The 26577-nt window shown below is 43.4% G+C and overlaps 3 protein-coding genes across 5 annotated transcripts; 1 reads left to right on the top strand and 2 right to left on the bottom strand.

The window, feature by feature from the left end:
* Positions 1-360: 360 nt before the first annotated feature.
* Positions 361-4460, bottom strand: plp1b (proteolipid protein 1b). Of its 2 annotated transcripts, none has more exons than XM_061299783.1 (7): positions 4327-4460; positions 2775-2961; positions 2527-2683; positions 2187-2364; positions 1884-1957; positions 1593-1658; positions 361-1106 (listed from the first exon to the last, which is right to left on the bottom strand). In XM_061299783.1, the coding sequence occupies exons 1-7, from the start codon at positions 4328-4330 to the stop codon at positions 1035-1037; spliced, it is 738 nt and encodes a 245-aa protein (XP_061155767.1). In that variant the 5' UTR covers positions 4331-4460; the 3' UTR covers positions 361-1034. The 2 variants fall into 2 exon arrangements, with proteins under 2 accessions (XP_061155767.1, XP_061155766.1); XM_061299782.1 differs by lacking the exon at positions 4327-4460 and adding an exon at positions 3268-3552.
* A 159-nt stretch (positions 4461-4619) lies between these two features.
* LOC133168308 (neuroligin-3-like) lies at positions 4620-17142 on the bottom strand. Its single transcript, XM_061299781.1, has 7 exons — positions 16883-17142; positions 14126-14773; positions 12258-12317; positions 11723-11872; positions 11106-11291; positions 9233-10022; positions 4620-8634 (listed from the first exon to the last, which is right to left on the bottom strand). Exons 2-7 carry the CDS (start codon positions 14604-14606, stop codon positions 7854-7856), a joined length of 2448 nt encoding a protein of 815 aa, XP_061155765.1. The 5' UTR covers positions 14607-14773; positions 16883-17142; the 3' UTR covers positions 4620-7853.
* A 2227-nt stretch (positions 17143-19369) lies between these two features.
* cchcr1 (coiled-coil alpha-helical rod protein 1) lies at positions 19370-24603 on the top strand. Of its 2 annotated transcripts, none has more exons than XM_061299779.1 (19): positions 19370-19687; positions 20014-20275; positions 20369-20536; positions 20618-20735; positions 20885-21061; positions 21133-21296; positions 21390-21504; positions 21615-21725; positions 21806-21949; positions 22017-22127; positions 22210-22316; positions 22743-22855; positions 22928-23000; positions 23073-23191; positions 23264-23452; positions 23510-23611; positions 23698-23810; positions 23904-24024; positions 24104-24603. In XM_061299779.1, exons 1-19 carry the CDS (start codon positions 19630-19632, stop codon positions 24220-24222), a joined length of 2484 nt encoding a protein of 827 aa, XP_061155763.1. In that variant the 5' UTR covers positions 19370-19629; the 3' UTR covers positions 24223-24603. The 2 variants fall into 2 exon arrangements, with proteins under 2 accessions (XP_061155763.1, XP_061155764.1); XM_061299780.1 differs by having other exon boundaries at positions 20060-20275.
* The last annotated feature ends 1974 nt before the right edge of the window (positions 24604-26577 follow it).

A 26577-nucleotide genomic window follows, 5' to 3' on the forward strand; every position in this document is an offset into this window, starting at 1 on the left:
AAAACAGCTCAGTGGGAAATCAACCGGTTGCCCACACAACTTTAGAGAAGGACAATGTCGATGCACCAGCTCAGCACCATAATGTAGAATGCGATGATGGCGGTCCTGGTGACGATGTTCACGATGGTCTCATTGTAACGTTAATGAAGAAAACAAGCACGAGTAGCCTGACGATACAAACATGTGCCTTATTTTCCGCACATTATTGTGCAAAAGTCCAGAGGCCATCCCTCTTGTTGCTCCTGCTCAGTTGTGCACTTCATGACAAGGTTGACTTTAATATACAAAAACTATATCCTCATTATCTAAAACTTCAATTACCATACAAATTCCCGACTCTGCACAAATAACACAACGGTGTTGATTAAACACAATTTTATTGAAAACATGCAATTTGAGGTTACAGTAAACTCACCCAAGTTAATTTCTTTGTAAATGCCCACACATGACAAAGCTCAAGTTTCAGAGCGGTCGGACGAGTTTAACAGAGTTTATAGATGGAAATGTTATTGTAAGCATTAGAGGCATCACCTCCAATATCCAATACATGGCTTTGTTTCGCCCCCACACAGTGGTGTTTAAACAAAGCAATTACGTGAGTGACAGTGGGCAGGCTGATACAACAAAACGCTGCAGAAGAACTTTGCTACATTCACTTTCAAAGCACACAATCCATACACACGCCGCCAAGACAGCAGCCAACTCATTATCATACACCCCATGCATATTTCACGAAGCACCGAAAGGGCTAAAAGGCAAGTTAGTCTTTGCAAGGTGAGCTGTTTATTATTCCTGAAATGCCACACATCAAAATAGCGCTGGCACTAAACGTCACCAAAAAGACAAATGAACAACAAAGCCAAGAGAATCATCGGAGGAGGGTGGGAATTTTCATCTCTTTGTAAGTTGTTCGCGTACAAGACACAGCGGTGAGGAAAGTTACCGGATGCAGTACTAGCAAGGGAACCGGATTGGCTCTTGACTGTCCATCTCACAATCAGAGGACGCCATCGACGGAGGTGATGCTTGAGCCCTTAGCGGACGCCTTTCCTGCCCAGGAACCGCAAGACTGCATAATTATAGGTGGTTGCAACCAAAAAGAGAATCTGCAAAGCAAGAATATATTGATGAGGAGGCGCGGAAGAGGAAAAAAAAAAAAAGCCTGTAGTTGTAGAACATTTGATTTGGCAAAGTGTTGACAGGTCCAACACCAGAGCTACGTATGTTGCAAATTCTGCCTTTGCAAGTAGTGTGTAAATTGAAGAAGAATAAAAAGAGGTTCATTTAAAATGTATTACGTATAAAAATTTATAAACAAAAAACCAGCACAGAAATAAAACCAAGCAGTTGTGAAAGAGGAAATGCAAATTTTTTAGCTTAAAAGTTCAATATAACTGAACTGACCTAGCTATTTTTAACAGACCACAAGAGGGAGCCATATACTATTAGTGGTCTATTGAACCGCTACTATAGTGTAAAAAATGTTTTTAAACATCTTAATAATATTCTTGAACATCATTTCCAGCTGAAACAATTTAAAAAATAAACATGCTAATCACATTCTGACCAGTGTGGGAAAAACTAATGCTCACCAATGCTAAGAGGGTGATTCCAGCACCAGCAAATGCAGCAATATACAGGTCATAGGTGAGGTGAAACTGAAAGAAAGAACAAACAAAGATTATTCTCAGGCTGGGACATTCATATCCTCAAAATACCCCAAAAATTAATAAAGCACCCCGTGTGTCTATGTAATTATTCTCACTTTCACACCAGTCTCATTTTGGACAGATGTTGCCGAGTATCACCATACAACATCATTCATGGAGATAAAGTTGAGGTGAAAGGGTGCGTGAAATAAAATATGGAAAGCGTCTACTCACTTCGCTCGTCTTGCAAATAGATGCCAAGGTCATTCCGCAAGTCTTGCCCGGCACAGCATTCCAAGGAAGCAGCCCTTGAATAAAGACGTGACATAAGTGATGTATCTCTTACCGATGCTGATTGCAAAAACCTTCAGAAGCATTCTTCGTTCATCAGCAAGGAAATTCACTTTCATGAGGAATTTACTAACTAGTTTTGCATTGGCGTAATCCGCAATGATGAATTTGTTGCCTCACAAAAAAAAAGCCCATTGATATTCTCATCATGCGCACATGCGGTCAGTCATTATAGGAGCATCTCACCATATTGCCTGGCGTCCATGCAAATCCAGCCGTGCTGATTTATGCTGGGGGTTGTTTCAGCCAGGATGTTGATGTCGTGGCAGGTCTGCTCCATGTTGAACAAGAAGTAGACCGGAATAGCAGTGAAGGCAAACACTGCCAGCCAGATGAAGGCCAAGATATACGTCACAATGATAAACTGTGGAAATTTGAAAAAGCGCAATTTCGGGTCATGGGAATGCTGCAAGTTGCTGTGTGATGAATGTGGCATCACCAAGTCTGCTATTAACCATATTTCATTTTTTTTATTTTTATTTTGGGGCATTACGCTTCTCTCTTTCCTTTTTGACCTTGTGCTCACCGTCAGGCTGAGGCATCGCCCACAGTGGGTGCTCCTAAATTCCCCGAAGGTCTGCTTGACTGCGCTTGTCGTGTAGAAGCCTTCAGCCAGCAGCAGGATACCATAGAGGAAGAAAAATGAGGCCAGGCCGTAGATGACATACTGGAAGTATTCCACGCTGCACAAGGGGAGGGGGGTGCGGGGAGAAAAGGTCAGTCGGGCAGAAAGCCGTGACGAATTTAGAGAACTAGCGTGGAAAATACACTCACAAGTCAGCCACGATCTCAAAGTCCTGCTCATTGCGGGCGAAGTAAGTCTCGACCAGGACTTCAGTCTGGGTTAAGGCTTCGTGCCCGCAGCCACAAAACAGAGCCATGCCTGCATAGCACAGCAAGGTGGCCACCAGAGATGGGTAGGGCACTGCCCCCAAGCACCGGATACAGCAATCATAACAACCTGAGGGGGCATAATATATCAGCACACAGGCGGCACATACCGCACACACAACCACACAGCACATCGAAGCCTGGATGGGGAATTCGTTCACCCTGCGGGAGAGCTAGCCCGGCAAATCTATCAGCATTCGCTGGGGAGAAAAAAAAAAAAAAAAAAAGACCACTGCAACCCACAAGCAGGCGAGCAAAGAAAAACGCTGCTTATTTCAAAAACATTCTGCCCGGTGTGAGCAGCCAAAGCAGGTAACAAACAACCCTCAGTGTTAATAAATAAAAGCAGTGACACAAATGGGATAACGGAAACCACCTAAGGCTTTGCAAAGCCAAGGCTGCCTGACCGGAAACATCCTGCTTCTGATCCTGTATTCCACTACAAGCAAGTTCCCCGAGATGAAAACTGTCTACAAGCTACTACGAAATAATTTCATCTGCAATGTGAACGCTTGTCCGCTTGTATCAACGCCTGAAGCTGGTCCGGCTCTCCTTCTGCGACGGTCACAGGCGTCGCCACGCTAAAGAGAGATGCTGGTGGTGGAACGCTGACTTCACAGCCTTGAAGAGAGAGCGTCTCATTGTGGACAAACATAAGGTAGCCATTGTCAAGCCCGTGGGACAAAGGCCAGTGATATCAAGCAAACAAAGACCTTAGAGCCACACATGATGTAGTAGAAGCAGCAGGGGGGGGAGGGGAGGCGGGGGTCAATAGGTCACCCCTTGCGATGTCAGGCCATCCTCCATCCATCCGTCACTCAGTGTCAGGTCGGACGGGGACGGAGCGGATGTACAGTTGCAAACATCAATAATACGTGGTGAAGCATTTTGACGACTTTTAGTGGGAAGCAACCACGCTGCTATCTAAATTTAAATCGTATCAGCGAGGAGACTGCCGGGGGATGCGGTAATAATAATGTCTGCCCACGCTTCAGCTGGAGAACGGCGAGGAGCAGTTTATTACGCGTTCACGGGCATCAGTGAATTTAGTTGATGTCAGCCAATCAATGCAGATTACAAAATCGGACATTTTGGTGCTCAAGTTGTTTGCAAGTGGAGTGCAAGAGGAAGTGAATCTTGTCTCATTGAAGTTTTGGAATTAAAAACCACCTCATGGGTAAAATGAGTGACCAGAAAAAAAAAGTAATAATAAAAATTCTCTTGACTAAAAAAGTGTGTAAAACTACTCAACAGGTTATATATCAACTGTGACGGTAAAATGAAGTAAAAAGTAAAAAATAGAAATACTGCTTCGTCTTCAATTCCACAAATCATGTCCAAGGTCATAAATTATATTTTCAAAGCAACATTTACACATTCACAAATGGCTTTTATAAGAGATGAAAAGGAGTTATTAAAAATTCTGTGCACTCACCCATGTCCGGAAAGAAGTTGGGAGATTGATTGAAGTTTCGGCTGCGCGGCTTCCCGACTCTGATATGAGGATATGAGAAGTTATTCGGCGCCACTCCTATATGAATCTGACTCGCGCTTTTGTCTCATCAACAATAGATGGACCACATCACCCCAAGTGACATCTTAAAGTCACAAAGTCCCATTTCGGCTGCCAGACATTATTTATAGCGCCGTGGGTAGAGCATTGGTGACAGGCAGGCCACTCATTTCTCGCTATTGTTTATTTTTATTCTATTAATCTTTTGCTTCTACTCAGGTCCAGAAATGAGGGGAGTGAATCAAATGAGCTTTTGTGTCAACTGGACAAATCCTTATTACAATAAATATAAAAAAAACTATTAAAAAAATCTATTTTGATTGATACTATCACAGAGGTATGATTGTAACAATATTTTTATTGTAAATGTAGCTTAGGCGCTACATGTTAATAAACAATAATAATATAAAAAACACAATGCATGTAATAGCCTTGTTAACAATAAAACCAGCAATAAATTGCTTCGAAACTAATAAAAGTAGTTATATTTGACTCTTTGCCGCCCAAGCTACTGATGTTTAATTTCAATAAGACAACATAATTTCCATTTTCTTTCATTTAAATGCTGTATTAACAAATGGATTTCCTCAGCATCTAAATTAACTTAGCCGTAAGTTGTGTTGTCGAAATAAACATCGATTAGAGGTGTGCCTGGGAAAAGGTAGCAAAACAAATCGACATGCTAGTGACGGACGTTGATGAAGTTGTCTAACAAGGGTGACATTGACAGTCAGGTCCAGCTGCTGCCCGCTCCCCCCCACCCTTCCTTATTTGACCCAGTTGATGTCAAAGCTGGGTTCAGTACAAAGAAGCCAGTGTGGAACTGGACAGAACACTGCTATGCTCCCCTTTTTAGGGGGAATAAGATCCCCTTCTAATTTTTCCATGCTATGCCCTTTTAAACACATAGCTGGAATCTCTCTTGCACTCCATTTGGATTGGTCATTGCTAAAAGAAGACTTTGTGAGCGAGTTCTTATCATCAAGTGTGTAACTTTTTATGCCATCATCTTCGTGACTGATTTGTTTTCCAATTAAATCGAACCCCTCAAAGATACTTTTGCTTTAACGACAACATCGTATAGAAGAAGATTAACGACGCTGGCATTGTTAAACTCAAGTGTGGATGAGGACAGACACTTTTGAAATGGCTTTGAAAAGAACGCAAGGAGATGAGAAGCCTTCATTAACCTAAAGCAATGGCACACAAGGCAGCGTTCGGGACACGGGGTGCATGATATTGCTGTTGACGATCAAAAAAAAAAAGATGAGGAGTCTTCAGTGGCTCGCGGGAGAGATAGAGTCATTTATGTAAGTATTCAAATTGGAGGGGGGGGGGTGCAGATGGGGAGCAGGGGAGATGTGAGCGGCCCACGTTATGAATTATTATAACACTTAAACACTACTTTAAAGTCATTAGTCAGTGGATAAATGGACTTTAAACAAACGCATTTGTCATCCAGCTCACAAACGCTACAAGATGCAATCACCTGATCAGCACCATGGACAGCGACAAACCATGCAATAGCAAATTCTTCTGCATCTGTGTTATCTGGATCGGATGTGGCGTGTGATAAAATGATTGCGTGCCGGACACTGTGTTCCACATGTGTTTGAACAGCGGGAGGCGGAGCTGTAATAATATTTGCACCTCCTCTTATCTCTGCTGCGCTAATCCGTGCTGGAAAAACAAACAAGCAGCCATGAAACAAACAGGCAAGCATTTTGGAGGACGTAAATTCAGTGGCAATGACCTCCTGCGGTGGAGTATTTGCTTTTGATGAAACAAATGAATGATTTATCCGCTTTTAACTAAGCACTTCGGAAAGTCTTTCATGCTAACAAGTGAGGAAAGGGCACGAGAGGGTTAAGGAGACAACAACAAAAGAAGACAATGGGTAGCGGTTAGAATTTACAAGAAGTGGCTGAAAAATGCGATACCATTTGTGGAGTTGGGAAATTCTTAACAGGTTTACAAGATAAAACCAAAACATCTGGTTTTAGTTTTACATGCATTTAGCATCAAAGTGCGATACGAGTGTCAGCAGTCACATGCTGGCGCCCTCTAGTGGAAGACGAAAGAATCACTAAATAAATTACAAATAAAATGTACATTTAAAATTGTTCGGTCCAATTCTACTTTGTATGACAGTATGATATATTTTATTTTAAGATTTTTTTCTTCCGGCTATCCCCATAGAAAAAAAATACTGTTCGCTTAATAGGATATGAAAACAGAAATCCTCGATGACCACAATGCCGTGTTAGCTAAAAGTGAAAAGTATACGCATCACCATTGCACCAAGTAACCCTTCTGAACTCAACAAATCTCATCATTAGTTGGAAAAATTCTTTAATAGGTTAAAGCACATTATGATTGGTTGAAAGAACTAAAATCGTAAAGTCCATCTTCTCCTTCCGAAAACAGACAACCAAGCGTGGTCCGAACCACTCTGAAAACTATCGGCGACTTGTAATGTAGCTTCGATGCGACTACATTTTAACTGCCAATAATGGCTTTGTTATACATACTACACCCACAACGTAATTACAGATATCTTTTTTTTTTTGAAGAGTTTAGAATATTAATAAAGAAATAGCAATCAAATGTTATTCTATACAAACAAGCAAAGCCCAAAGAATTAAGAGTATGTTAGAGTAGGAAAACACATTTTGAGCCTAAAGTTTTCTCTAGTGAAGCAGAGGTTATAGTCGTACAATGTATTAAGCGGAAAATAACTCATACTTGAAAACTTGAAAGGGGGAAAAAAAAAAGAGCAAGGATACTCAAATATAGTACAATAAATTACACAACACTACATATGCAAAACATTTCTTTTGTCAAGAATGCCTAATTTACATTTTCTTTGTAGCGGCGGCACCTACTCACCAGCCTAGCTAGCGTAGGAAGGCATGTTTGTATAAATTGTCAAATATTTTGGAGATACTCGAGGATCTGGCATTGGAGTACACTTTTGACGAAATTACGCAAAACGGTTTGAAAACAACTGTGCTAAAAATGCGTCGTCGTAAGAAGCAATGAGAAATATGTAGAAAATATCAATAATAGCAAGACTGAAGTTTTCCGCTTCTTCAACATCTCATCCCCGACCTGCGATGAGTCGTCACGTCCCATAGCTCTACCAGATCAAAACAGATAATAAGAAAGAGCTTCCCGTACAAATCCAACAGTAAAAATGTGATTATTAGTTCCTTCCAGGAAAAATCCCAAAAAGCCATGATGTCAAATATGTGTTGTTGTTTTTTTTGCCTGCCGGCCATTGCGCAACATGAGTGTGACAATGACACTGTCTGTTATGAGAGAGCAAGCAGGAAGCTGGAGCTTGCTTGGAAAAAACCCCAAAAAACATTCCATCCTATTTCATCTAAACATCCTAAATACAACTTTACATGTTTGCGTCTTCACGCCAAGTCTGCTCAGCGGCCGAGTTATACCCGTGTGGTGGAGTGAGTGCTGGGCAGACCTGCAGAGCTGTAGCCAGCGGGGAAGGTGCTGTATGGACTCATGTTGGACAGACCCATCAGTGAGTTGGGGATCATGGTGATGTTGTTTGGCGTCATCAGCGGGATGTCGTCGGGAGAGCGGCGCTGGGTGAGAGCGTAGTCCATAGTGGGGGACACGTGGATGGGGTTGCGGAGGGCCTCGCACTGGTTCCGGGAAAGGGTCTCGTCCACGCTAACGGCGTTGTTTCCTTTGCTGTCGCGTTGAGGGCTGGGCTGCTGCGACGTCTCCTGCCGGCTGCGTTTGTCTTTGCGGTAGTAGAGCGCGGCGAAGGCCAGGACGTTGAGGAAGAGTAGAGAAGCCCCCACGGCGATGGTGACGCTGAGCTCCGTGGAGTAATCTCGAGGGTTGGGCATGATCAGGGGGCCCATCTCTCTCCCGCCTTCGTCGCCGTTCAGGCCCGTGGACATTGGCGGCCGGCCGGTGCCGCCTGTTCGCTTGCCGCCGGATTGGGTGGGATCCAGCGGGGTGACCTTGGTGGTGGTGGAAGAGTAGTGGAACATGTCGTGGAGGTTGTAGAGATGCGGAACCAGGTGCTTCCAAAAGGCCACCTTGGTGGCGCGGTAGTGATCACGGATGCGAGGCTTGAGGCCGATGTGCAGGTAGAGCTGGTCGTACGGGTCGTATTTGGACCAGGCCACCTCCTCGAAGCGGTTGGCCTTGGTGTGGATGAACTTGGTGTCCTGCGGTACCGGTTTGTTGGGATCCCTGACAAAGTTAAACAAAAGGTGAACAAATGCTACATGAAGAAAAAAAAAGGCTTTCTACAAAACAGTTAACAGTTTTCTCCTCTGACGTCAAAAACTGTAGCATTCTGGTATGCGTGCAAAACCGATTTTGCATCTTCATTTGGAACTCAGTGTTGGCATAATCAAAACGAGCAGTAACGTCAGTATGTAGGATGGGGATTGCGTAACATCACCGCCTCTACTCGAGGGCTCGGCATTCCCTCGATGCTCCGTGCCTACACATGAGCACCTTCACTATTTGGTTAAGATAGAATTTGTATGGCTTGACGATTATCAATTTCTATTTAAAATGAATATGATAAATTGGCACCTCACTACTCAGCCACAGTTAACTAACAAAGGGAGATAAGCCTGCAAGAAATGACAGCGAGAGTTAAGACTGGTCTTAATTAGGCACACCATTTTCTAGCCAATGCTACAGTCTTTTAATCAAGGTGATGAAGTAGCGCGAGTTAAAAGGTCGAACGTCTTAAATAAGAGCCGCGTAGTCGAAATCAGACGATTTAAGAGTGTTGGGGGTGTGATACTTTTGCAGCTGAGACACGTTTAGGACTTACCCGCTCTTGGCAAAGTTGGTCCAATATGTCATAACCACAGCGCTGAGCATGATGTCATTCTTGGAGAAGTTGCAGGGAAACAGGTCGGTTGGGCCGATCATGGGGATGCCGAAGACGTAGGGCACCTCGTCTCCGTGAGCCGAGTCGGACCACACGGGCTTCATTAGGCTCTGGCAGTGGTGGTAGAAGGCGTAGAAGTAGGTCGGGGAGCCGTAGCGGGCGTGGAGGTCGGCCGTCACCACCGAGGGTTCCACCCATTGGTGATCTGTGAACAGAGCCACCAGAGTCTTCCGCCTGGTTTCCGGATTGTCCTTATCGGCCCAGTCCGTGTACATGAACTTAATGGTCTCCCTCAGGGTGTCCTTCCCCTCGGGGTAGCCGTACAAACTGTCCACAAAGTCGGAGACGACAAAGTCAAAGTCACTTCCCGACACGCCGTCTTCCAGGTCCATGACGTTCTCCACAAAGCGCAGCCCCTCCCCTTGATTGACACCTAGCATGATGTCATAGTTGAGGAACTCGCCCTGCTCCATCAGAATCTCGGGGTCGTCGGGGATGACGTCGCCGTCGATCACCGGCCCGAATGCCACGCGGTACTGGGCGGGCTGGATGTCTTGCTCCACCAGCTCCTTTGCCGTCTTCTTCTGCAGGCAGGTGACCATGTCTACCGTGTCCAACACGTTGCAGCCCACCCTCTCGGCCAGCATGCGAGTGTACTTGACCGGTTGATAGTTGACAGCCCAACTGGACAGCGCAGAACCGCTTTGAATGATGGCTCGATGGAACAACCCTGGAGCATGATTCCGAAAAAAAAAAAAAAATAGTACCTTAATGCTTTTATCTTATCTGCATGACTTGCATCATCATTTGGCACAAACGTGAAGGACACCGTGTCCTTACTGATTTCAAATAATTGCTATTCATGGTTTGGGCTTGTAAATGAAGAAAATATAGTTGGGGCAAAATATTGACAACAAGTCCTGGGCCACTAGAAACTGCAAGCAGAAATGAATTGATAAAGAAGAATGATTACCCCGTCGCCGTTGGTTTTAACGATGTAAATAATCATACATCACTGTCGATCCCGGCGTTTGATTTATGAGCTGTCGCTGCCGTGTGCGCTAATGATCAGTTTGCAATATTGTTTCATACTTTCCTTTTTGTCGGTTATTCACAGATGTTCAAAATCTTTGACTGTGAGCCTCTAACAAGCACGCACGCAGCTGCCCACCTAGCGACGGCAAAAATATATATATATATTGATTCATACACAGGCTAATTTGTTGACGCTTTATATGTAGAGCGATGCCTCCATCTTAGGAAGGTCCGTCTATATATGACAAGTGATGGTCACATGATTTGTTAGACTGCGGCAACAATGTGACTTCCCTCCTCCGCTGCCGTTATTTATTTGCATTTTTTAGGGGGGCCACCGGCGATCGTGTCTGTTTCAAAGAGCTCCTCGAGGCCTTTGTGCGTCTACTGCAAAGCACACTTGCATCGATGGAAACGCCATTTCAGCTCCTCTTGTGATTCCGCTCGGCTTCCCTGAGAGGACGGCAGCTCCCGGTAGGCGAGTATTGAAATACGCTACTTGATTCCAGCGCATAGATTTGAATAAGCGAATGTTTTGAAGGTATTTATTATCCTAATCTGAGATCACATCATTTTCCTGCCGGTGCTCTTTGCTACGCCTGGAAAACAACAATAAAGCTAGAACGATTATGACGATTATGGGCATCTAAAATTAGCCCTCTATGATTACAGCAGCACTTGTACTGCATAATAGAAGCTTTGCAATTTCTAAAGGCTTTGAGGTTATAATCAGTATAAACGTTCAGCCACTCCAAATATTTCAACCTTACAAACTTACCTTCCGAGTGGTGGGACAGTGTTAGCAGACTGACGCAGGACGCTCCGATTCCAGATCCGAAAACCGTGATACGACCCGGGTCCCCTCCAAAGTAGCCGATGTTCTTACTGATCCAACGGAGAGCTTGAATTTGATCCAGGAGTCCATAATTCCCTTTTGCAGCTTGGTCTCCGGTACTGAGGAACCCTGGGATATGTCGGACACAGAACACAACAAGTGGTAGCGGCTGGGCCGTGCAAAAACAACCAATATTGCTTTTCCTCCCATCCAAATCCGAGAAGTTTTCTGTGGTCTCCTGCGGTGTCTTGGTTGCTATCATGACGTTGTGCGTATCAAACCTGAACGCAAGAGTGACTTGATAAATTTCAACACGCATGAATATATAAATCCTTGTTACTTTGAATTCATCAAACCGGACGGAGGTCGCTTGTGCTGAGAACTGATCCAGTTACTTATTCCCCAGTCCGGTCCTGGAACAACTCGCTACTTCTGAATGCTAAACAGGAGGACACCGAATTTTCTCAACCTTGTGAGTTCTTGGGAATACGTCAATGGCCAGTCTGATAAACGTGTACGAATTTGACATATCCATCTATGTACTGAGATGTTTTCATCACCTAATATTCCAATTCTGTAGTTGAGCGTGACCACAACAACGTTGCCGTAGCTGGCCAGCACGCTGCCATCCATCATGTTCCCGGTGCCTTCCATATAGGAGCCTCCGTGGATGTATACCATCACGGGTCGAGCTTCCGAGTCCCTTATATCTGCAATGGAAGATTAACAGACACATTAAAAGCAGGGGCGGAGCTACATCGTAGCCAATGGCAGCCCCTCCCTGACCACCACCCCCAGGAAGATTTTGATAAATGTAATTCTGTGGTGCAGATAATTAGTTCTGCCTTTCTAGTGTTTCTAACTAATGACATTACACTTGCTGATCTGATGTTGATCTCCAGTAAATGGCGTCGGCCATCTGTGACAATTGAGCACTCTGATTGGCCGCTCATTGTATCACTGTGTCTACCCCCACTTTGGTCTAGGCCACTGTTGGAAAACTATAGACTTGACTATTGCCAAAACATATATAAGAGCACGTAAATAAAATATTATTTGAAGTCAAGAAGCAAGAGAAAGAAAACAATTGAATACCTTCTGATATATGTGTCTCAGCATGAGAAAAAGATGAGCCCTTTTTCTTGTGTTGGCTCCCTGCAATTCATACAAGACCAAAACAATTATTCGATATTTTCAGTCGAGGAAACAGAACGGAGAGAAAAAAATCTTTATCGGCAGAAAAGGCCACCCATCCCTTTTCCGGTATTTTTGAGACGCTGTAATTATGTGAACTGCGGTGACGTATACGCGTTAATTCCGGTTTCTTGGGAAAAAGCCGACGATACGGGTTGGTGTGTGTGTGTGTGTGGTTGAGAATTTACAAGGCAGATACATTGTGTGTGAAAACACATGCTTCCATGGTCCTTACATACTTCCTATCCACAATACGAGTTATACATTTCAAATCCAATAGCATGAAAAAAACAAAAAAAATCTGCATTTATAAGACATTTACATCAGACAATCTATTTGATACTTTCGAGCGGAGCGAGGAAAAAAGGGCAAATAATCTTGTCACACCTGAGGGCATTTGAAGCATACCATGAATATAAATGAGGTGGGAGTGTGTCGTGCGCTTCGTTAAAACTTTGCATTACGCAAATATATGCCTTGAAGTGTTTAATTAAGCAGTGTTATAGGTGAGGAGACCTTTAGTCTGCACTCAAACTGGGGGGGCTCATTAAATGCACCATTTTGGACGGGTACCTGTCAAGGCTGTTTGTGTGCTGTTGCTAGGATACTGTAGCTCAGGCGTTTGAAGAGAGCCATGTTCCATAAGCCAAATAGAAGGAACGCTGGTTTTTTTTTGTTTTTTTTTCCGGTCTATTGTTGGACACAAATTAAAGCAACATGAATTAGCTTCAGCGGTTTGTAAGCGCTATATCCCTGTCCTTTTATCCTCAATGAGGTTGCTCAACTAATATAAAGGTTCACAGTAGGTGTACAAAATATTCTCTCAATGGCTTATGTCACAAGAGTCGATGTTAAATCAGGACAGACTCGACAACAGAGAAAAGTTGACTTTTTGTACCTCACCAATTGGCCCCCAAAAAACACCCTACCTGTCTGAGCAAAGATGCTGTTTCATATAATACAAAAAAAGAATCCATGGTAAATAGAGGAATAACCCTGAGTAAAGTTTTTTGCAAGCATACTTGCACCATTTAATTTGATTAAATAAAAAAGCTACGTCGAAATTCTTTTATGATGGGGAAAACGTCGCTAAGGGAAAACGACATTAAGTCATGAGCCACTGTTTGCCCATAAGAATAGTCAAAAATCTCCATCCTGTCATTAGCCAAAACGTCCACCCTGTTAGCGAGCTCATGTTTATTTTCTTGCACATACTGTACATTATTTGCATGCAGTTAGTTCTGAAATAAAAGTGTGGAAGCTCCTTTTTTTCTCAAAGGCACCTTATGATGCTATTGCCTCTATTATCTTTGTAAATGCTGATTTTATGATAGGGCTCTTGCATCAGATCTTAGGAGATCTCCAAATACTGTTGGAGAAAGCCCTGTAGACTTTATTGTGCTCATCCATCTTTGTAAAGGCAGACATTGTGAACTCTTGGATTGAATTTCACTGGACTGTGCAACGGGGTCATAATATTGTGGCCGGTGAGTATACGCTAGACTCGTTTAAAATTCTGCCTGGTTTAAACAGACTTAATCTAGAAACCTTACCTCACCTCAGCAATATTTCATTCAATGTTTCCTAGAGGGGAGGGTAATGCTAAACTGCAGTATATTTATCTTTCTTCTTGCTAAGGCTTCAATCAATCTAAATGTAACATGACCCGGGTAGGACAGCGATGTACATGCCAAGAACACGCCATGACATCAAGGCTGCGCAAGCGGTGATCAATGGACATCATTCATTCAGCACGTCCACCCACTCACCTTCCTCCGTCGGAGCGTAGATGTTGAGATACAAACAGTCCTCGCTCTGATCTTGGATGTACGAGGCGACCGTGTCCAGGTTGTAGGTGAACCAAATGGGCATCATTATCTCTGGCACTGTGCTGTGGATGTTCTGAGGGCACACGGGCATGAAGTGGGTGGCGTTCTTTATGCCCGACCAAGCAGATGGCTGATCCGGGGGCATGAAGCGCTTGTCCCCCACCGGCGGGGCGGCGTAAGGGACCCCCAGATACTGGTCAACGGGCCTGAGCACCTCGCTGGGCACGGGCACCCTGAGGCCTCGCAGTTTCCCGAATTGGGTGGTCACCGTGGGGTAGAACTTTTGGCTCGTGGCCTTGGTAAATGACCAGCAGGAGCATAATATCCACCAGAGCAGAGCGCAATGGGTGATGGTAACGCTCCCTTGCTGGTGGAGCAGGTGCGCGGGCAGCAGATGGTCTTTAGATGTAGCCGGCCACATGGTTTGTATCCTTGCGCAACACCAACGTAGACGAGTGTCGGCTCAGGTCCTTGGTGCTGAACTCGTCACGCAGACTGCTTTCGGATCCGATGCTTAACAAATCCAAATACACCTCAGGCAGGTATGAGCCATCGCCTCTTCTCATTTTCGTTGCAGAGAACACCGATCTGAAAAGACAATAATTAGACTGTAGATGGAGTGCAGTGGCGTAACATTTTGCAATCTAGACAATCAATGCATGCTAATGAAAATCATCCACCAGGAGAAATATTCTGTTAGGAATAAAATGCCTGTAACGCTGAATACTGATGTCTCTTTTCTTTAGTGGAGGAAGCCATCTGCTTGATACTGGAATGATGCTGTTAAAGCATACCGATAAAAAAAAAAAGGTGCGAAGCGACACTTAAAAGAACATTTCAAGTTAAGGAAGATTAAAACGGCTTCGCTTCGAGAGGAGCGCTCTTCTTTATGTTGGAACATTTCAGACAGCTCATCTCTCAAATCAAGTGTTTGCGCTTCACACCCAAGGCAGACCCTGATAGAAGCTAGCTGAATAAAAAGCATGAAGGCAAGTGTCGAGCGATCCCCGAACAAATAAGAGTGATGGGCGAACCAACTTTACCTCCTCAAGCCAAATAATGTTAGCTTAATGAAAAGGCTTAACAAAAACAGAATTACTTCAATAAACAAAACATAAATTGACAGATGTCAACAAGCAAGATAATGCCCCCCCCCCTCCATTTTAAAATCTGTGATTGCAGTCAGGCTATATTGCTCATCATTATGTTCTCACAGGCTTGTCGATGAACGTGGAAAAAAAACAACAACACAACAAGCTTGTTAACCTAATCAAATTTATCGACGAGTTCTGCCTCCGCCGTTGTGAAAGGCTGCTGCTGAGAAGCAGCTCATTTTCCAAGCGCTAAAGTTATTCAAGATTAAAACGAGAGACAATTTGTGCCTCCCAAAAGGAGGAACTAATTAGCCCAAGACAAGCATGCTACTTCCTCCTGCTGTTTACAAATGATGCGATGCAGCACATAACTTTTTCTAATGCTCGTCAGTTAGCCTGGTTGCAGAGAACGAGACATGTTAGTGAGATTCAACGGCGACACGAACGAGGTGGGGGACTTTGGCTGCATGAATTAAGATCGTCGTCTATGGCAACAACAAAAGAAAATGTCATAATATTTTAAACAACAGATCAGGGGAATTTCCCTCCTTAAACAATATATCCTTAATGGAGCAGAATCCAGCAGCAGAATCAGCACTACCGATCAGACTTGGTTTGTTGTTTTCAGCTCGATCAAAAGGGATGAATTCTTAAAATGAGCAGCGTTTTTTAAAATTCATGACACATGCCTGCTTCAAAAGATTTCTCTATTTGACGTATTGCCACAATGTGAAGTTAGCTTTCCACCTGATGCATTGTATAGCTTTTGGAATATCGGCAGACGTTGAGAGCGGCTTTATGGCCCATAGCAAACAAGGTGCACCATAAACGTCCAGACTTTTTGAAGAGATTTCAATTTGAAACGATTTATTTGCCTATAACTCAGCAAATGGGTATAGACTAAATAACTAGGTTCAAAAATGTAAACCTTTCGGAGTTTATTGCAGATGGTTATGCGTGACAGAGAGCATCTTTAGGTTTACTGGGACCATACCAGTATAAATCAGAGGAGGGAGATTTTACAATTGTTACCATCATGTTTCACCATTACAATCTTCACAGGCACACAAATCAACACCAATAAAAACAAAATCTTTGAGGACATCTTATTGATTGGATCAGGTATAGCCTGAGGTTGCTGTGGAAATAAAAGCTATTTAGGAAGCACTATAATGTCAAACAACAGCACAGGGCTCCCAATGCCCTTGTAATTTGACATGTGCGCGTCCAAACCGATTTAGTGGATTCCTCAAATGCCCCCCGAATTAGCAGTACGAGATAAGAATGGAGAATTGATGCAGAGGGAGATACCTGGGGGAGCAAAATGCAGCTTTCGTGTGATCGTCAGTGCGTTTTTAATTAATGCAATGATCTGGATCTATAGAGGGAAAACAAGCCACAGCCCAGATATGATGAGACCATATTATGGCAAGCTTGTTAAAATCCACGTCTCAAACGGTGTATTAATAAATGCAGGATGACAAGTCAACTAATGCCTTATCAATGTTTGTCGCTTTAAAACATTAGTAAATGAAAACAACAACAACCGTGACATATATGCATGTGATAAATAGGAGGGGGCAGCATCATTAGGTTAACTCACCTGCTTTAACAGACGCCGTTACGCGCTCCATCTGTGGACGTCCTCCATTGCATTCCCCCTTGTCGGCTCGGTGATAAGACAATGGGCTGGAATGTACGCGTGTCCGCCCGCCCGCGCTTCCCTATCGGAGACACATCAGATCTTTCCTCACATCAGACATCTCCTGCTTTGCACAGTCTGCGCTGCTGGCTTTGCGCATTCACGACGCCAAGGTCAGGAGCGCCAACGGTTTTAATGGAGCGCCCACTATAGAGATCTCTCTCCACGGCGCCCACTGGCCGCGCGTTGCTAAGCGACCGCCGGGATACGCCAGTGCATTAGATTGATCCTCAAAACAGGCGAGAAAATCCTGATTTAGCAACCATTAACTAAACACCGAGCAGTCGGACACACAAGCACACTCGCATTATGTTCCATTTTCCTTTTGATCACTAATGAGTCTATATTTGGAAGACCCCCCCCCCCCCTTCCCCCCCTTTTTTTGCTTTTAGCTATATGGAACAAATGTGTGGGGGGTTGACAAGTCTTGTAAACAAGCTCCGTTATATTAAACTCAAATCCAAATCTAATCTACTGTATGTCAAAAAGGACATAGGCGTATAAGCTAAATATGCATTCATATATTAAGAGAGGAAACAAAAGCCGTTGCAGGATTGAAGAGCCTTGCAAATTAATGATAGGCACCAGCTACTGGGCTGCACTCCAGTTTAATAAGCAGATGGGGAGAGAGGCTGAGGGGATATAATTGAAGACCAAAAAACAGTGTTAAATTTGTTTAAACTTTTTAAGATGGGAGGCTTTTGGGATAACAGAAGCCACCATAGTTGCTTAATTGGATTAAGGGTTTGAGATTTGTCAAGTTTACGGATGAGTCTCATCGTGGAGAGGTGACTCATCACTGGGATCTATTTTTTGTTGTTGTTCCTTACATATCAAGCGCCTCTGGACAATATATATGAGTCATATACTGGACATATTAGAAATTGCAGGAGATAGGAACCCACTAGGTATTGCCGCTAGTTTCTTAATTTGGCCAGTACCCTCGTGGAATGTGAAGTCCATTACTTTTCAATGAAGAAATATAAATTAAAGACTATGTTTCCTCTCGGGAATGTCCATCGCACGTACCTGGCTCGAGGGAGGCGCTTCACTGAGGCGGACTCCGGGAAGCAAGATGGTAAAATGAAACAAAAAAAGCTCAAATTGTTTCCCACTGTGGGAAAATAAATGCAGCACTTTGCTGAGTTGCACATTCAGCTGGGAAAAGACCCAGGGGCAGTCCTGGAATATAATAAAAGGATCAGAGAAGGAGCTTCTCTGGCTCCCCCAGGATAGAGTGGAGGACTTGAAGGAGGATTACTGCACCGCATTTCCTGGCAATGCAATCACACATAGCAAGCCAGTTTACTATTCAGAATACTTCTAATTAAACCAAATGGAATGTTTTGATTAAAAAGTAATAGGGTGGATGCAGTTAGCAGGGAAAATACTAAAATCTTCATGAAACTTTGTGGAAGTGTATTGCAGGCCAAGGAAAAGTAAAAGGAATCAATTTCACTAGTTGAGTCAACAATTAATTGAACCATCCACTGACCGGAATGCAGAATTGGCATCTCTTCATCATTCTCCCTCAACTTGATAGCTGCCTGCTGACTTCCAAACAGATGGACAAAATGATGTTAACAGAGTGGTCTTGGTGGTCAGCGCTCAACTGAGTAGCATTGGAGTGACGGTTGTTAAAAATAAAATAACGTTGAGATTCAACATCGTGAATTAATCTTCCATCTGCCAAATCTAAACAAAGGCGATGCTAGATCAAGGGATGTTCCACTTTGATTGTATTATCTGAGTGACATCAAAAGGTGATTGGCTGATTTGAAATTTCAATGAGCCCCTGTGGAAAATAGGTCAACGCTAAAGAGCAAAAGGTGGTGCTGAGCATATGCTGCCATCTATTTTTTCATTCGATTTCCAGTAGAGGCATAATGATGCCATCGCCGTTGCACATGCACACTGCGATGTCAAAGTATGAAAATGTGAGATGTTAATTATTAATAGGATTAGCATTTTGCTGTTGGGGCTACTGTGACATAATTATGAATGCACCAGATCGCAGCAAAGTCGAGCTACATCAGCAGAGGTGGCTGGTAACAAGCGACATTTACTCCGTTACATTTATTGTCATTTCCCTCTGCCTGATCCATAGCATCCGCTGCACTGCAGTGACCTCTGACATTGGGACATTTGAATAGTCGAAACATTCGACTAGTGTGTGTCAGTCAAACAGTTGGCACGGCCTCCTGTCCACGTTTTGTATTAAAGACTTTTGTTGGTAAAATAGGGTTAGGGTAAAATAAAGTATTAAATACTGTAGACAGTATTAAAAGTTAGACGTTATGAAGTGAAAGACTACAGAAACCGCGAGCAGCCCAAAAAAGGGTTTCCCTGCAAGACTACACGCGGGGTGTCACAAAATATCGAGAGAACCACAATGCATTGCGCGAAGTGGCGTTATTATTCAACTTATCCGTCAAAGTTCCCCAGATTTGTGCATATTTAGAAGCGCCTGTTCTACTATTTTAGTGCACACGCAATAGAAAAACTAGATATTGTATGGTTAGCTTGCTAGCAATAAAAACAATTGCAGGAGTGGTGGAACAGTCGACGCGGTGTCGCAAACAGCGACAAATACTGCTTAAAAACAACAAACAAAAGGGTTGCTTCCTGCAAGCTTGACTGCACTGAAAATGGACCGGTATAATAGTGGGAAAGAAAAGCTCAACATACCAACCGATTTCACTTCCAGTAAGTTATTGGACTCAGTATTTAGTCCATCAGATGGTGCACTGCGTGTGGCGTCGTACGTAGAGTAGCGACAACGAAGTAGATACTGGAATTAATAATAAGCTTTGTGATAAGCCCTAATTAAAGTGAACTAAATAAATAATGCAATTACTTTTTGTGTATTTTATTTGGGGGGGGGGGGGGGGGGGGGGGACATTACAATATTTATAAATATGCCCTTTAGTGACTCGAAGTAGATTTAGAACTGCCTGACGCTTGTCTCACCATATTCATACATGTCCCTTAAGCATTCATATGCATAATTCACATTTCATGTCGTTATCCAGGGAAACCCCAGGATGACCTTGTGCCTCCCTCTCATTTTGCATCAAGTGTCCAGGGTGCCAAACAGGCCATAGCCACACAGCCGTGCATTTCCTGGATGAACTCGAGTGTCCCCGCGGCTCCATCGACAGATCCCTGGCTTGGGTTCACTAAAACCCATCGAGAAATATTAACGCAGAGAAAGGATGATCAGTACAGCATGATGCTGCGAGAAAACACAACAGGAAGGACTCCAGAGGAAAATGTGTCAGACTTGAGGACAAGGTATTCCACAGTATTATTTATACGGTCGAAAATACCATCTGCTGGAGGGCGGGCTCGGTAGGTACACAAATGGCTCCATTTGCTCAAACACAGATCCAAAGAGAGAGGCGACCAGTGGTCCAGATGGGAAGCAGAGTGGTGTCTGGAGGCAGAAAGGCACAAAGCGGAGGCTGAGCAGTTGAAGGAGCAGATGGAGGCCCTGAAGGACACAGTGCAGAGACACGGGGAAGAGATTAGAGTCAAAAACGACACCGTAAAGAGGTAGCAAATGGAGTCATGCCGTCTTGAGATTAATTAAGAATACTGTCCGTTAACTTGGCAAGTGTAATTGTTGTGCATCAGGCAATGTCATGATCTGAAGACAATGACTCAAGAAATGAGCAAAGTGAGGACTGAGCAGAGGCAGCTGAAAGAGGAGCTCACTCGCTGCCATACGCAGAAGGAGAAAATAAACTTACAGGCAAGCAAACATTTCATTTTGACAGGAATGTTTCCTGCGATCACTTGGGATGGACTGGCGTTGCAAATCTCGGTGTCATACCGGAGAAGGTTTTTTTTCTTCTCGCCTTTATTTGAAGACGGCAGACATTCCGTGCTTGTGTTTTACAGCTTGAACAAATTAAGAAAGAGTCTGATGAGGAAATTGCTAAAATGAAGAGTCAAGGTGACCCTCGGGAACTCGCCCTCAAGGCCAAAATGAGCGAGCAGCAAGCAGAGGAGGCCAAAGAGCAGACTTTAAAAATGGTGGAAAAAATCCAGCAGATGCAGAGGAAGCATGAAGAGGAGGTATTTGCCAAATGTTTTTCGATCCTAAAATATGCAACTATATGTTCACAAATTTCTTATTTCACGTTCAGCTGCGACAGTTGAATGCAGACCACAGTATGGAATTGTGCTCGGCCAGAAAATCAAATCATGAACTGCAGAATAAACTTGAGTCAGCGACCCGGGAAGTGCTGCAACTGAAAAGCAATCTAAAGGAGGCGTCCGCCGAGAGAGACGAGCTTAAAGAACATCTAAGGTTCCGCATTTAATCCGAGCCGAGCGTAAAATGGACTTTGATAAGACCGACAAACACATTTTCTCACTTGTGATTTTTTCTTTTTCCTTCCAGACAAATGGAACAAGCGTACGAGACGCAATCAGCAACTCTGCACAGCCTCCGAAATTACATTGGCCAGGTTGTTGCGGACAAAGGAGAAACGCAACAATTAAATGAAGCAGTTGAGGTTAAAACTATACACAGCGTTCAAAAAAAAAAAAAAAAAATTGCCCGCAACAAATTATTGTAATTAACATTTCAGGTTTTAACCATGCATTATTTTTATTTTTTTGGTAGAAGCTCAACAAAGAGAAAATGGCGTTGCAGAAAACGGCAGAATTGTTGACTGTCAGACTAAATTCCATGAGTGAGATAGTCTCCCTCCAAGAAGAGAAGATGCTGAAGAAGGTGAGCTTTTTTTTTTTTTTGTCCCCTGTACATTGGTCACCGAGTCACATGTACTTACTGAATGTTGTGTCTTTAAATAGGCCTCGGCAGACCCGCTTGTGGCGAAAAAAGCTGATGGTTTTCGTGTCCTCCACCTCTGGAGGGAAAAGGTGTTCAAACTCTGCGTCCAGCTTCGTTTGAAGGACATTGAGCTGCGAGATGAGAGGGAAAAACATCTTTCAGAGGTGTCAGCTTGTTGACAGCATGGCTTTTAATGTGATGGGAAACTAGAATGTTCTGCACATATTCCAGCTCGGACTCGTGGAGCAACAGCTGCAGGATGAGCGGCATCGCGCAACTGTCCTCCAGCGGAGTCTCGACGGCAGGATAGCTGAGCTGGACCAGGAGAAAGTGGAAAAAGAGGTGAGCGTCTCATGAAGCCATGTCATTTTTTTTTTTTTTGTATCGTGGATGCACAATAAATAAAATGCGTCTTTCTTCTTAGACTTTGAAACGGGACTTGGCTCAGGCTTGCAAGGAGACTCAACAACTGAAGGCAAAGAGTCTCAGCTTAGAGGTTGGGCTCAAAAGTACAATCGAGGCCTTGCGCAGGTAAAGTGAGATGCAAATATTGAAAATATAAAAATACATACAGGCTTACGTATATTCTTTATCATTTATGAAAAATGAATATTACAGCGTTGCACTGAGCGTCCTAATAACTGTTATACTGCCATCTAGTGGCCGATGCAGGTACACCAGGAGTGGAATCATGGAATGAATTGCATTTTTAAATGCATGGTGGCCAAATTGTTTGATTATTTAAATTGTATATAATTATGCTGTTATTCGATATTTTCATTTGGGAAATTTTAGGTGTTTTAGGAATAGGCTGGAATGGATTTCTATGTATTTCAATGAGAAAGGATAATTTGATATATGTACGTGTGATCATGGAGCGACTTACAATTTGATTTCAAGGCACCACGGTATTTATCGTTGATGTTTCATGATCTAGTTTTTGTTTGTGCCCTTCAGATTTAGTGTGTTATTTGATCGTAAAATAACAGAAGTGGATGCAGCACACGCTAAACTCAATAGCTTTGGACCACGGTTGAATTTCGCCAGAGGCCGAGTTGAAACAGTCCAAGGTGCTGTTATTGAGACCGACTTTGTATTTGTTACTGGCCTACAGTGTACATCCGAATGATTTTGCTCCACAGCTTTGTTTATGAGGAGGGCCGCCCTGCACAGAGTCCAGAAGAGCAGTAAGCAAGCAGAGCAGACAACAGACAGGTAGCCCGCACAGTAAATTCAATTCATTGTCTCGGAGAACCTTCACTGAGTTGCTCACCTCTTCTTGCGCAGCATCACAAATTTACAGAGAGAACTCAATTTGGTGAGTCAAGAGAGAAGCCAGCTCACCCAGGAACTCAAAAGAACCCCGGAGCTGATTGAGAAAGCTTTGGTTGATATGAAAGAAGAACGTAAGATCTTTCCCAGGGCGCAGAGGCCTGTTATCAAGATTGATCTTACATGTCTTGCATGTCTCCTTTTAGATGAGCACAAGCTGAGGCAGATTCAGGAGGAGCTGGAGCAGAGCCGAGATGAGACGCAGAAAGTCGTGGCAGCCAGAGAGGAGATCCAGAGGAACCTGCAGGGGGTTCTGGCCCAGCTGGAGGTGAGCAAGGTTGCTCAGGAGGGGCTCCAATGTCAATTGCTCAGCCTGAAGGAGAACAGCGAGAAAGGTGAGATTTGCACCTAAAACAACCTAGATGGAATTCATATATGCGGGTTCCACACAGTCCTGCGGGAGCAAGTGTCTGAAATGGAGAGCCGCTGCGCCGAGAAGCTTAGCGAGATGGAGGTGCAAGTCAGCACGGCGAAGAGGGAACACACCAAAGCAGGTAGGGGGGGGGGGGGGGGGGCTAACAACACACACACACTGCTGTCTATCAAGAGTGATCTTAACTCATCATCTCCTGTCGCACAGTTATGACTTTGCGGCAATTCGAAAAGGCCGTAACTCGCAAACAGAATCACTGGAGGGAAACCGAAGGTTCGCAAAGCCAACGCTCCAAAAAAGACGTCAGACGTAAACAAGAGGTTGACACAAACACACGCTGATTTTGAAGCTGCTTTTTTTTTTTTTTTTTTTTTTTTTTTGGGTGAACCAACCAACTGTCATTTCCTATGCAGGCGAAAATCGCCGAAAGAGAGCTGAGGAGTGACTTTCCGCAAAACATATCTGCTGCTCGAGAGCCAGGCGAAAAATCTTCAGAAAGAAGCTGCTTCATGGGATCACAACTAGCGGCAGAAAGTGAGTGACGTGCCTGTGCTGTCCGCTCAATCCAGGTTGGACCGTCTGACGGCCTGCTCGAATGTCTTTCTCCTGCCAGAGAGACTCCTTTCTGTTATGGAGGAGCTCCACGCGCTCAGTGCTGCCGTGGTAAACAGCTCTGAAGACTCTGCCGAGGAGGAGGAGGAGGAGGGGGCTGTGTCCGTGAACGCATCTTGATTTCATATAGCCCACACTTTGCAAATTGCACTTACAATTCTGATGAACATTTGCAATGCCACCTCAGTGCCTAATTTGTATAAAAATACATCTAATCAATAGAGAGGAATATTTTTTATATCATGTAAAGAATAATAAATGTTTGGAGTTCTTTGTCTGATGAAAAATGTTCATCCTTGACTTTTGGAAATGATGCAATCAGTTGTACTGTGTTTTAAGTATTGACGGCATGTTTTCAAGGGCTTGTCGAGTTAGCTTAGCTAGGGCATTGCAGAGATTTCATGAGGTTGAAATAGATTTCCCAATTTTTTAATATCACACATGGGGGAAGACCTGGTGGATATGATTTGATAATAAAAACTAGAGGGGAAAAAAAAATCTATATTTTCTATTTGTTGCTTCCCATCACGGAGGCTTGTTTCAAATGACTTTGCCATTGTTAGAGGCTTGAAACATCATGAAGAACCAGATAATTGAACTATTTTTCTTGTCTCCAATGCTGATAAATTTTGCAGTAGCTTCAACTTCTCGACCTGAGGTGAAATTGTTGATGGAGTAAAAATAAAGTGCAGAATCTCCATCTTTACATCAGGAAAATTTAGCGGTATGCGTATCGCTTCTTTTGGAATAATTTTATGTCAATTTTATGTAATTTCATGTTTACCTCACATCTGCAGTTGACATACTTTTATTAATTTGATCAACTCAGAATCAAAATGATCGATTAAAAAAAAAAAAGACAGCTGCAGCATAACTAGTAGGAGCGCGTGGAGGGAATACAGAACAAATGCATGCAAGGTCACTTTCCAACCACTAGAGAGCGCTGTTGCCAAAGCAGAGAACATTCAGACGTATATCAGCAATTTATCCAACAGCCGACACAATCTCCACAAACCACAATATATTCAACGTATTCATTTATTTGATCTGTACCTTCAAGTGAAGCTTCTTCTGTCCGTCTGGTCATCTTTCCAAAGTTATTCCATGCCAGAGGTCAAAACAAACTTTGTTGCTTGGCATGGCGTGATGATGCTTTGACCCCATCAGGGGCAATGCGTGCCTCATCAGAAAACATGGTGGGCTTGTTGTGCCACACGACTCGCAGGCCACGCTGAAGGCAAGGGGAGCAGCCATGGCAGTGCACTGGAAGATAAGCAGAAATATTCCTCAGGCTGAAAGTTACTTTCGGTCAACAATGCTTTTAAAAAGTGCATATGAGGGCAAGATAAGCCACTCCTTTTAAAATAAGCTATAAAATGTGACTAGTTAAATTAATTCAAAAGCAATCAAAAAAGTGGGCCTGTAATTTCAGACGAGGCGTATCGAGAGGCTCGGCTTCAAATTTTATTGCGAGCTATGACTACGGGAAGAAACGGGAAAGGTGTCACGGTAGATTTCTTATCATAAATAGCTCTAAACGTTTTCTTTCTTTCAATCTGCTGACCTTTGCAGACCACAAAGTACATTATGGTTTTATTTCAGGATGATCACAGGCATAACTTTAACGGTTGAGTTATAACCCGCCCCCTCCCCTTTTTGTCACACCACTGTGGCTCTATCCATTACCCTGACCATTAATTTTACCACAGTGCATCATTATTAATACTTGCTAATCAGCGTTCCTGCAGGTTGCCTCTTCTTTTTATTGGCAAATTGCAAAATAACACAAGAGTGGGATGCCCTAACTATGTTCTCACTACATATAACACTAGATCTGCATGTATTTAGGCCACTGCACTCCCCCGGGCTCACAACTTGGGTAATTCTGCGGATTATAGCAAGCGATCACCATATATAAAAGGAGGCAAAGTTCACATGACAAATGGCTATTGGCTGTCGTTTTGCTGTGGTGGTTTTTTTTTTGTCTGCTGCGATGTCTGTAGTCATGCCTAATGGCTTCTCCTGCAAATCAGACTCTGGGTGCAATTGATATTGTATAATACAATACAATTTGTATTACTCTCTTAGTCTAATGGAATATCCGGCAACGTGGGTATAAGCAATAATCGAATAAAGCGCACTGAATTATACAACAAGAGTGTTTATCCTTAACCATTAATCACGTGTATAAAATTTAATCACATCGATTACAGCACAGATGAATGGAGTTGCTCTAATTTACATTCTATAATGAAAATGCATTATTTACAAACGGTATGAATCGCTGTCGCTCCAATTTTTTTTCCTTAATTTAAAATATGTGAATTGGCTCAATAAAGATTTTTTAGCACTGGATTGGAAGACAGTCATCGGAAGCACACGCGCGCGCGCACACTGCAGCAACTGAGGCTGAGCTTGAAATCCATCGTCGACAAACACAAGTTTGAGCCCCCTCTTTCTGTTTTCTCTCTCTCT

This window comes from Syngnathus typhle, linkage group LG15, assembly GCF_033458585.1.
Source record: "Syngnathus typhle isolate RoL2023-S1 ecotype Sweden linkage group LG15, RoL_Styp_1.0, whole genome shotgun sequence".
Lineage (NCBI taxonomy): Eukaryota > Metazoa > Chordata > Actinopteri > Syngnathiformes > Syngnathidae > Syngnathus > Syngnathus typhle.

What these genes read in the sequence shown, in the direction of transcription:
- plp1b (XM_061299782.1), bottom strand. Translation starts at nt 3,307, where the DNA reads ATGTTTCCGGTCAGGCAGCCTTGGCTTTGCAAAGCCTTAG. An exon ending in TTTGAGATCGTGGCTGACTT is followed by an intron (nt 2,684 to 2,774) that starts GTGAGTGTATTT and finishes CCCCTTGTGCAG; the next exon opens with CGTGGAATACTTCCAGTATG. An exon ending in GGCGATGCCTCAGCCTGACG is followed by an intron (nt 2,365 to 2,526) that starts GTGAGCACAAGG and finishes AAATTTCCACAG; the next exon opens with TTTATCATTGTGACGTATAT.
- LOC133168308 (XM_061299781.1), bottom strand. Translation starts at nt 14,606, where the DNA reads ATGTGGCCGGCTACATCTAAAGACCATCTGCTGCCCGCGCACCTGCTC. An exon ending in TGAGACACATATATCAGAAG is followed by an intron (nt 11,873 to 12,257) that starts GTATTCAATTGT and finishes CTTCCATTGCAG; the next exon opens with ATATAAGGGACTCGGAAGCT. An exon ending in CTACAGAATTGGAATATTAG is followed by an intron (nt 11,292 to 11,722) that starts GTGATGAAAACA and finishes GACATATCCCAG; the next exon opens with GGTTCCTCAGTACCGGAGAC.
- cchcr1 (XM_061299779.1), top strand. Translation starts at nt 19,630, where the DNA reads ATGGACCGGTATAATAGTGGGAAAGAAAAGCTCAACATACCAACCGAT. An exon ending in AGAGGAAGCATGAAGAGGAG is followed by an intron (nt 21,062 to 21,132) that starts GTATTTGCCAAA and finishes TTTCACGTTCAG; the next exon opens with CTGCGACAGTTGAATGCAGA. An exon ending in GGGAAAAACATCTTTCAGAG is followed by an intron (nt 21,950 to 22,016) that starts GTGTCAGCTTGT and finishes CACATATTCCAG; the next exon opens with CTCGGACTCGTGGAGCAACA.